We start from the raw sequence: 11,668 nt of genomic DNA, 5'->3' as shown, positions 1-11,668 counted from the left end.
AAAACCTTTGTCCCCGTTGTGATTTAGCGTGTCACTTATCGGTGTTGTGATTTTTACGGTTTAGGAGCCTGTAATCCGCCGAGCTGATAGTTCCAGTCAGGTTGACCAGCACACCTGAATTCGGAATCCAGGTAAGATTAGTATAACAGTATGCATATGTAGATTACATGTTTAGTGTGCATGTATGAAGCCTGTTAGATTACATTAGATATGTATGTTGGCTTCGAACCATCCAACTGTGTCACGTCGGTACAGGCTGGAGTATGACCAGCAGCCGGAGTATGACCGGTTCGACCGATTAGGCTGACACTGTATCACGTCGGTACAGGCTGGAGTATGACCAGCAGCCGGAGTATGACCGGTTCGACCGATTAGGCTGATACTTAGGTTGGTGGTTCCGTACTATTTGACGTATCACGTCGGTACAGGCAGGAGTATGACCAGCAGCCGGAGTATGACCGGTTCGACCGATTAGGCTGATACTGTAACACGTCGGTACAGGCTGGAGTATGACCGGTTCGACCGATCAGGTTGTTACTTGTCAATAGTACCGTCCCTATGAACGTTCAGATTTCAGTACCGTGTTGGACACGACAGTTAGGGGGACTCAGTATCGTGTTGGACACGGCAGTTAGGGTTATGATCAGGGGTATGGGCGTCTGATCATGACCGGGATTTATGTATGAGTATTATTATGCTTTTCTTACTGAGTCTGTCGACTCACAGTGCTATGTTCATGTGTAGGTTTGGGCAAGATCAAAGCTGTGGAACCGTGAGGACGAGCCTATGAAGATTGTACATGTCGGGGCGGTTAGGCCTGGAGCGTACGATCATCGGGACAGCAAGGCTATTTTTGTAGTTAGTCGCTAGGCGACAAGTATTTTGTATAAACAGTAAACTTTTGTAAATGGTTTTGTAATCGGGATCCCGAGTCTTTTGTATAAATATTTTACAAGTTTAATTAAAAAGCAAAAATTTTAATTAATCACGTTTTCCATAAACCTCGCTGATTAGCAACGAGCTGCACAGTATGTTTAAAAATCACGTAATACGCCTATGCTAGTTAGGGTGTTACAGCTTGTAAGACTCAGTTAATTGATTTTGATTAATCAATTATAATTCTAAAAGTTAGACTATCTACTTTATGAATTTTCACTAAGCAAGGGCGAAATTGTAAAGAAAAGAGATTTTAGGTTTATTTATTGATTAAGAGACTTTATATGTCTAAATTAATAAATATATTAAATGGTAATATTATTTAATAATTATTTCCAAGTTATTAAATAATTAGAATTGACAATTAAAAGGTTAAATTGGAAAATTGACATTTTTGAGAAAGTGGGAATGGAAAATAACAAAATGGAAAAGTTGGAAAAGTGGAAGGCTTGTTTCCTCAAATGTATGGCCGGCCACCTTTGCTTCCTTTTCTCATTTATTTTTCATTTTTTAATGTCAAGTAATTCAACCTTAACCCTATGTGGTATTCTATAAATAGAAGGTAAAGGGTTCAGGTTTGACAGAGAATTGTATCTCATTCTTTTCAGAGTGAATTCCTGAGCCACCACTTTCCTCTCTCTTTTCTTCTCTGTTTTTCGAAATTCCTTGAGTGATGAGTAGTGCCCACACACATCAAGTGGTACCTCAATCATAGTATGTAAGACTATGGAAAATCTGCATCAAAGAAGGAGAGATGAAGATCCAGATTCAGATCTTGATTATGCTCTGCTACAGAATGGAATCAAGGGCTAGAGATTTGAATGGAAGGAGACATAATATTCCGCTGCACCCACTGTAAGGTTTTCTAACTTTATATGTGTTTATTTTCATTGTTTTAGAATTCATATTAGGTTGTTAATCCAACATACTTGTTAGTAAATCTAGATCCTGGTAAAATAAATTCCAACATTTACTACCTGTTAACGATACGTACACCTGTGTGTGCAAAATATCAAACCATGTTAGTCTGTAAGTACCCAATTGAGCTGCTTTGTTTGTTGCTTCCAAAGTACCTTGTTGATATTTTATTGGTCCAAATCATAATTATAATTTAAAATAAGTTAGACTAAATAAATAACTTCCAAAACTAATTAACTAACTTTATTTTCTCATCTTTTATTTATTTTTTTCTTTCTACTTCTTCTCGTTCACTCTCAGTCCAACTTGCCGAACACTGATTTACTCTACTAAAACTCTCCAATTTTTGTTAGTAAGATGGGCCGCTCTTAAAAAAATTGTCTGAGTAACTTTGAACCAGAAAAGCTGAGATCAAAGAATCGGCCACCAAAACCCACCACCCACCACTACCCATATCTCTCTTTCTCTATCGTGTACTCCATCCATATCTCTCAGCTTTCTTGAAACGTAAAGAAAAAAAAACTAAAAACTTCATCTCTCTAAGGTCTCAATCTCGATCTCGATCACATATTTTCTTTTTTCTGTTGCTTAATTAATTTTTTGGGATAGTGGGATGGGACGAGGAAAAAGGTGGAAATGAAGGAATTGTACTTGTTGGCAGTAAGCCTCGATCACCAAGAAGGTTGGGTGGAAAATCGTAAAAAATTGTAATTTTTTAGTGTATATAAAGTTTTATAATTTTTAATAAAAGAATTGAAAAAAAACGAAAAAAGTTATTAAAGTTTTTAAATCGTTTTTCTATGATGTGGACTAATAAACTTTTGACACTTGACAATTTTAAGAATTACAAACGGTTAAATTAGGTACCTACGGATTAATGAGAATCTTGAGCTTGGGGCTACCATAATTTTTTGAATTTTGGGACTTATCTGCATCAAAGTGAACTTTTGGGGGACTTATGTCGTTCAATATCAACAAGTGGCATCTTTAAAGCAACTACAGATCTGTTAAAATAAGGACTAACAGACTTACAAGAATTTCAAGCTTGGGGACTATTACCGTTATTTTTTGAGGTTGGGAACTTATTTGCATCAAAGTGAATTAGTATCTTTGTGAACTATTACTAGAATTTTCTTCAGTAAATTAGTGAATTTGGCTTAGATTTGAGATCAAATAATTGTATCTTTGTGAACTATAATTTTTTTTTACATGAAACTTTTATTTCATTTTTATTAATTTGAGCATTTTGCATGTCGTGCTTTTGGGTTTTATATATTCGTGCTTACGTGTCGTATTTTTAAGCTAATATGCTTGTGCTTTTTTTACGGTGCTTTCAGGCTTATCGTCCTGTGTCATGCTAAAGCCCATGTCGTGTTGTGTCAATTTACATCATCATGCTGTGCTTAGCACAATTATTTTTTCATGTCGTGTCGTGCCCGTACCTTTCAAACTCATGTTGGGCTCATGCCGTATCAAAGAGTCGGACCTGAATTTACAGTTTTAATTGTAATTTCATTTGATATCAAGGTATGCTATCATTCGAGGAAATTTCGAAAAGATAAAAGGTAGTTATAAAAGCTTCCAATTTCATTTCTCAAACTATAAACTGTGTTACAAACTAAAGCTGATACAGAATATGATAGCCAAAATAAATAAAAATAATATGATGATGCCCAAAATACATGAGTCCCAAAATGGGAAAAAGGCCTCAAAAAAGGAAAAAAAAAATTAAGTGATTTGTAATAATATGTAGTATTATCATTTATAAATAAAAAAGACATAACTAAGGCAAAACCGAACACATCAAGAGATAATGTGCATAAGGCCCCCACCAAAAGTAAAAATAAAAATGGAGTCTTGAGCAGAAGAAACCCATTACTTGTGTAGTAGTAGTAGTGTTAGATCAAAGAATGTCATTTCAGCTTTGTATAAGAGGCGAGGGGATTTAGCCAGTTTCCTTCTCAGTGGAATATTGGCGTTTTGAGTCATCCATATGCTTCTTAGCTCTTTTACTTTCTAATCATCCTCCTCCTCAACTCTTGGTTGTGTCACAAAAATTTAAAGGTATTGAGCTTGTATTCTTTCTCTGTTGGCCTCCCACCATAACTTCGCGTGGACCTCCCCAAACTTTTCCCGACTGCATCAATCATACAAAAATAAACCAAAGCATAAGTTCTGAGGTTCCTTGTAATGTTTCACCTAATGATTATTTTAGTGTATGATTATGTCTTGAGAACTCAACATGAAAAGTTTTAATAGTTGGGACAAGACTAGTTGTAAACTTCCTTTAATAATACATTGTTACCTAAATCTGACACGCCGCAGCTCCCTAGTGCCATCGGCTAGCTGTCTAATAGTAATGTACACGCCAGGTTCATCTTGTTCAATCCATTCAGTCTCCAGGTCACTGGCATTGCTCACTGAAACTGAAGCCTCATCTCGAGATGAGGTTGTTGTCCTCGAGGCATCAAAAGATGATGTCTCACCTTTGTGGCCACCTATAACATAACCACTTGAACTAGCATTGTAGTGAGGACCACCACCACCATGATCATAAGAGTCAGGAGGGAAATATCTATTTCCAGGGGGTTTATAATGGCTTCTTGGAGTCCAGTCTTTATTCATTGACGGGCTTTCCATAACAGACCCCATCCTTGAATAAGAAGAATCTCTCTGCAATAAATACAAGTATGTATGTTAGTCATGATTAATTGAAATCAGTTATTTCATATGTGGGATCAATGAAAATTCTTAGTGTTACTCAATAGTATCAGCTACTAAGTCCTAGTTATAAGTTAACATAGTAGAAGTAGAAGAATTCTCTCAGCAGTTTGATGTCTGATTGAGTTCCTCTTGTGGCCATTAGAGGATAAAACATGAACAGTATATGTAAACAGAGAAAATTTCCTGTTCTCAAGCTGGATACAGAAATTTCATGAAGAATTTTATCAACAATTACAATGTTTCATGCGCAGCGTTTTAATCTTTACTGCGCATGCAGAAGCAATGGAAACTCTAGAAAAGATTCATCAACTCACAGAAACAACAGCAATTATTAATCTAAATATATGATAAAAAAGAACTTCTATAAATCAATATTTAAGCATTTAGCACAGCTTTACATCCTTCTCTGTTAGAGAATCCACAATTATAAACACTAAGCAAACTGAAATAGGCACACAATTTCTTTAGGCATACATTCATCAGTTTGGTTGGTTACTAATTCTACAATAAAGGATAACTCATTTGCATCATGCAAAACCCTTATGCACTTGTAATATCAAGTGAAACCAAAAATAATTTGAATCAAGTGAATCATTATCATACTAATGCATATCTATCTACATACTACTTCGAAGATTCAAATACGTGATTGAGAAACACAAAGTCTGATCCAATTGACAAGACAAATTAGTAGGAGCATCATTTGGTGTTATAAGCAACTCGATGCATAATATATTTAAAAGAGAATAAGTAAAAGAATTTGCAACTTTACCCCATCCTCCGACCTACAAGGAGTCTGAAGAGCTTGCCGATTAAATCTCTGGACATTGTAGAGCTCCATGATTCTGTCATAGTTCTCACCCCACCACCTCTGAGCTTGCCACTTGTCAAACATCTCTCGGCTTGAAATTTAAATTTGGTATTAGTTAAAAAGCAACAACTAAAATTGATTGCAAAGCACTAACTTTTTTTTAAATGTATGTTGAAAAGATTAGGATGACACTAACATGGGACAACATGCATCAACACAAAGATCACATGTGAGTATATACTAGACATCAAAAAGTATCAAAATAAGTATATAAAATTAACTTCATGTCGTATTAAGAATTTCAATAGCTTTAAAAAAATATTAAAAAGGAGTCATTTTGCCAGAATGGATTATCAAAATACCTGAAACGAATTCGTTTTAGATCATTTCCCCCATTGGGAAGAGACACAAAAGTAATATGCACGCCTGGCTCCACCTGCGCCATCCACTCCTTGGGCTCTTCCTCATCCTCTAACACCACATCACAAGACTGCGCTGACACAGACACTCCTCTAGGAGTCTGGTCACCACTCATTAGCCCGGTAAATCTTGAGTCTGATCTTCCACCAGGATGATGACTAGACGTAAAATCCCATGCAGGTGTTGAACTTGAGCTCGCACCACCAGCATAGGGGTATGGAACACCTTCTGAAGCAGCATCAAAGTCAGGATAAGGCCTCTGTCCCTTTCTGTAGTTGCTACTTGTCCCACCTGTGCAGGGTTTGCACTGCTTATAAGCTCCAGATACTTTCAATGCCATATCCTTTATCTGCATAAAGTGGTTGGAAGAAACAAGGCATGTTCATAAGTCCCAACATCACAATGTGCAAATGAACTTATGCATTCCACAGATAACATGGATAAATAAAAGTGTTTTACACAACTCCTGTCTTCACGGCATTACATTTGTCCTCAGGATTATTTTACGCGGCATGCATACGTGCCCAAGTTATGTACTTGAAATTAAACTGATTACTTATGATCAAGACTCTGTCATGACTTTTTTATATAAAAATTCTTAGCTTCTCATAATAGCACCAAGTATGTGACACAAAGGCATGAGCAAGTCAGCTCAGGTGTTTGAGCTCCGTAAGAAATTGTAAGTTATAGTCAATGCATAACACAGATAATACATTCAAAGAAGTATTCAATACAAGTACTTATGTATACTGTATACATATATGTTGGACCCTGCTCTCAACAATACTGATGTCCGGACAGGGGAGGGAAACATACAAAATGTTCTAAATGTTATGTCAAAAGGAGAGCGAAAAATCACTTCATTTATGAAACCAAATTGGTGGAAAGCGTGTGCATTTCTTCAGTACTGAAGAATACAAGTCGTCAAAAGAGAACAACTGCAGACTCTTCCATAGAAAAAGTTCAGAACAGAGACTTTTCATTTTCCACAACAAGACAAGATAAAAGGAGACAAAAGATACAATGTCATTAGATATATTCTAATGTCTGCTGAAATGGTCAGTTTTTGTGGTCCTTCTATTCGGAGCATGCAAATGTCATTAAAAGTAGATACTTTATCCAGAAAATACTGTTGTTGAGCACGCTATGGTTGTTCAGGTGTAAATAAGACTACAGTATTCAACTTGATTAGAAAAAAACTGAAAAGGGTCAGGTAGCTCGAAGAGAAATTACATACATAATTTTATCATATATATATATATATACCCACAAGAAGCTGATTTGTGTATTTATTAAGATTACTTTGATTGCTGAATGTCACCACTCGTTTTGTCATGTCAATATAGTTACAGAAACTTAAAGTCGCACGTAACATGGACAAAATCACATGCATGCATAAATAAATGGATCGTGATGTTGCATCAAATAATGTATTGTATTATCTTGATGGCTCAAATGACCTATTACTTTCAACCATAAACACTCGTAAAATATTCTAAACCCCAACAAAAGCTACAGTTCAACAGTCATGTATATTTAATAGCTGGATAAAAAACAAACAATGGTTTTTTTTTAACTTTTAGTTACTACTGAGAGAGGTAAAAAATATTATGAAGTGACCCAGCCACAAGAAGAAAACTTGTCCACCTCAAAGGAAGCACCCTGAAAATTCTATAGGCAAAACAGGAGCAAACATGCACTGGAGCAAAGAGAGAGAGAGAGAGGGTAGTAAAGGCCCAGAGAGAATCCCAACAATACAACTGTGTAATCAAGTGAATGTGTGTTCAGATTCAGAAGAATTTGAAATAGTAAAACGACAAGAATTCAATGGTGGGCCGAGCCAGCAACATTCACCCGCCTGTCTTTTTCAAGTAAGAGACTGTCTTTTTTTATCAAAGACAGACAGCCCACGACTTTGCACAATTGGGGAATTTATATATATATTAATATATATATGTGTGTTCTAGCTGACATCATCAACAAAATTACATATTCTAGGAAGTTAGTAGTCATTTTGACCGATCGACAACCATTATCTTATTATTAATATTTTTGTCCAAATATGTGACTACTTATAATTAGTTCATCCAATATACCTACAAAGAGACATCTCAAATATAATAGCTGTTTTTTCTATTAACGATATGTCCTACAATTTGTAATATAGTTTCTTTTTAAAGAAGAAAATACATTTTTCTGGAAAAATGAATACAAATAAAACATTATAGAAAACAATAATAAATGAATTAGCTGACCAGAAAGGCACGCATGAAGAGTCGGGTCAGTTAAGGAGTTAAGGGTTATGTACGCCATTTCCCAAGTATATATATTATTGTTCAACTTTCTCATTGATGGGTAACATTCACGGACAGTCTAGTGGCCGAACCTATACAGTCACCAGTAAGTAGGCACACTAATACATTCATTTACACACACATATACTCATTCATAGCCTTATAGGCCAGACTGTAGGATGTTTTTTAATTATGACAACCCAAAGGCCAAACAGACACTTGATAATTTAAAAATTATAAAATATCTAGTTATTAAATTGTGGTTTCCACAGAAGATAATCAATGCTCCTAGCACTTTGAATTTCATGCAATACTTAATGATCAACTTGTGTGTGTATGTCATAATTAGCAATATTTCCTTTCAATGGGGCAATGTAGCTCGATCGATATTAGTAATACCCATGCCATAAATGAATGAGCACAAATACATATATATTATATGAGCAGACAAGGACACTTTTTTCATCCAAGTTTTTGAGCCAATGGCATTAATATGTAAGATAAATATACGTGAAGGGGAAAAAAATAAGTAAATGAATATTAATAGTAGTGTAGTGTACGAGAGAGTACGAAGAGGAGTGGAGGGGTATGGAAGTGAGTCACATGCAATAGTTAAATCCATATATATATATATATAAAATATATATATATAAAAACGTGAAAGATGCCAAAGATGGTCCCCACCATATCAAAGACACTCCTATCGACTTGTAATTTTGTTTGTTTTCACAAAGATAGAAAAAGAAACTGAAAAAAAGCAAAGGTTGTAGGGGAAGCCGGGCAAAGACCAGAGCTAATAGAATTTGATATAAAGAAAAATTAAAGAGAGAGAAAGGGCTTGTGTGTGAAGGTGCAGGATTACGAACCTGCGCCGTCAGGCTTTTGACGGCTTCTTTAGTACTTGGGGTTCCGCTGCCACGCGCTCCACCTTCGTCTTCATCGTCTGGCTTCGTACATGCTATGCATGTAAACATCTTTATTCTTTATCTTGGTTTTACGATTCTACCCCTACACAAGTCATTTAATTACGTTAATACCCTAACGAACCACATTTACAACATAAATAATAATAATAAATTGTTTTGAAAGGAAAATATTGGATTATTATTTAATCTAATAAAATAATAGCGAAAAAAAAATTAATATGATTTATATTTTGTAGATTTCTTAGTTTAACATTGGTCCAAGTTTTATCTTTCCAAGAAAGTCATCTTTGTCTAAGATGAAATGTCGTGAAATGAGGAAATGACGATAATAACCCCACTCGAAAGAGAACATTTGTGTGTAATGAGTTGGACCATTGGACGGGGGAAATTTGCAACATTCTCCGCACACTGGGTTCGTAGGGAAATTAAATGCTACCCACTGTAGAATTTAATTTTATGATTTTCGGAAGAACTTATCGTGTAGAATTTTTCAAAAATAAAACATTCAACAATTGACCTCAAAAAAGAAAACAAATCTGAAAATTAAATGCTACCCACTGTGACCCAAATGGCGAAAATCATCAATATATTTATAAAATAAAATTTTGATGTAGTAGTAAAGAATAAAGATGATGAATGAGAACCGAGAAAAGTGCTGTGCTCAAATAAATACTAGCCGAAATATATATATATATAGTAGAAAAGAATATTTAAATATAAAATAATCTTTTGTTTTATTTTGTGTCTTTGGTTTTTTGGTTCTCCAGGAAACAAATGGGTCCGGAAGAAAGAGAAGAAAAGCAAAAAGAAAAAAAAAAAAGAACTCGGGATCAGGGATGACTGGGAAAGAAAGAATGCCGATAAAATAAAATAAAAATAATGAGTCAATTATTGAAAGAAACAAAACCCATGGTCATGCCATTTGAAAGTGGTCGTATTAGCTCGACTTAAGAATGAATAATGACTCATGTACCCTATATGCTTTGCTTTAATGTTAAACAAAAAAAATTAAAAGAAAAAAAAGCCGATTCAAAAGAATCAATACTATCTTGTTAAGCCGAAGTTTCTGACAAAACCCATTTCACAAATCAACAAAAATTCCCTTGTCTTCATTCCTTTTTTCGTTCAAAAATTCAGAGAAAACAATTTCTTTTTTAAAAAAATAACAATGAGGGAATGAGCTTTTGTTTAAATGGGTATATACCGATGACATAACCAAAACAAATTAGGAGGAGAGGAAAGAATGAAGAATCATATATCAATATATTATTGGATTATTATTATTATTAATATGAAAAGGACTTACCAAAATGAAAATGTCGTTTATACCCTCCTCAACTATGAACCACCCAAGTGGGCAAATACTTTTGAGTTACTTACTCAGCTTTACAGTTTAGACGACATATCTGCAAATGACCAAAATGCAAAACCCAGATTTATTTTACAAAGCAGACAATTCATTTTAAACTTTAAATTTTAAATTTAAAGTTATTACTAAAGACAATGACTCTTATAATGGTCCAAAATAAATTGAAAAAGTCAAGTAAAATCCGAACTCAAGCAACTTATGAAAACGAAAACGAAGACTGAATGGAGGAGCCCATGGGACCAAAACATTTAAAAAGGAAAAAAAACGAGAGAGAAGAAAAAAAGAATAGATGAGAAAAGATAGAGATGTACAAAATAAAAGTAAAGCAATACTCTGTTTGGTAGCCAAGGAAAAAAAAAAAGCAAAATCAAAATGAATAATGAATAATGAAATCGTTGCTCTAGAATTGATTACCTGAAAATGGGTGATGAAGCAAAAACAAAGCAAAAGATAGTGAGGTTGATAAAAAGCTTATCAATGCGCCACAAAATGAATTTCACCGGAGCCAATCAGATACCCAAAATTTCAGCCGACAACATATATGAAGTTAATATAATATCTCTTCGATTTCGGTAGAGTCAATTTCGCTAATGCTATCTTCTTCTTCTTATTATTGTTCTTGCACTGATCAGAGATTGAGAAAAGATTAATTTCTAGGGGGGAAAGGAAATGCTGGCGATATATCGTCCGAGATTTTGGTGAGAGTGGAAGCTTTCGGATTGTATTACAGCTGCAGTGTTTAATGCCGAAGTCAGAAAAGAAAAAAGAAAAAAAAATATGAAAAAATAAATAAATTTACAGGCGAGGGGACAAGCGAATCGAGAGAGACCGTATTTATAGTGTGGGATGAGTGTTAACAGCGCCGTTAGATTTGACGGGAAAAGCGTTTTAAAGAATTTGAGTGAGTAGGCAATTTGGACATAAGGGTCCACATGTCTAGGTGATGTAATAGAACGGATCTCTTACGTGTATGGGAAGTAGCATACGTGGTGGCTTTTGATTGGTTAGGATGTGAAAGCCCTACATAGATTATTTTTTTTATATATATATATATAAATATATATCTTACTTTAATCACTTATATTTTACTTTAATTTTAAACAAAAACACTGTGATACAAGTTTCTGTTGAAACTAAGGTGTATATCATATCTTGTGTTGTTTAAATATAAGTCCATATAATTTTTTTTACCATTATCTACTAATAAAAGAGTACAAAAGGATTAATACCATATGTAAGGTCATGTTTTATTTATGGTACGTTTACTAAA

General features: G+C 34.6%; 1 protein-coding gene across 1 annotated transcript; it reads right to left on the bottom strand.

Annotated features, from left to right (window-relative positions):
* Nucleotides 1-3,420: 3,420 nt before the first annotated feature.
* Nucleotides 3,421-11,212, bottom strand: LOC115717326 (protein BREVIS RADIX). The gene is made up of 7 exons (XM_061115806.1): nucleotides 10,813-11,212; nucleotides 10,336-10,435; nucleotides 8,970-9,111; nucleotides 5,752-6,158; nucleotides 5,351-5,480; nucleotides 4,160-4,527; nucleotides 3,421-3,991 (listed from the first exon to the last, which is right to left on the bottom strand). The coding sequence occupies exons 3-7, from the start codon at nucleotides 9,075-9,077 to the stop codon at nucleotides 3,913-3,915; spliced, it is 1,092 nt and encodes a 363-aa protein (XP_060971789.1). The 5' UTR covers nucleotides 9,078-9,111; nucleotides 10,336-10,435; nucleotides 10,813-11,212; the 3' UTR covers nucleotides 3,421-3,912.
* Nucleotides 11,213-11,668: the final 456 nt, after the last annotated feature.

Source organism: Cannabis sativa, chromosome 5, assembly GCF_029168945.1.
Source record: "Cannabis sativa cultivar Pink pepper isolate KNU-18-1 chromosome 5, ASM2916894v1, whole genome shotgun sequence".
NCBI lineage: Eukaryota > Viridiplantae > Streptophyta > Magnoliopsida > Rosales > Cannabaceae > Cannabis > Cannabis sativa.
This window is presented reverse-complemented; position numbering and strand designations above follow the sequence as displayed.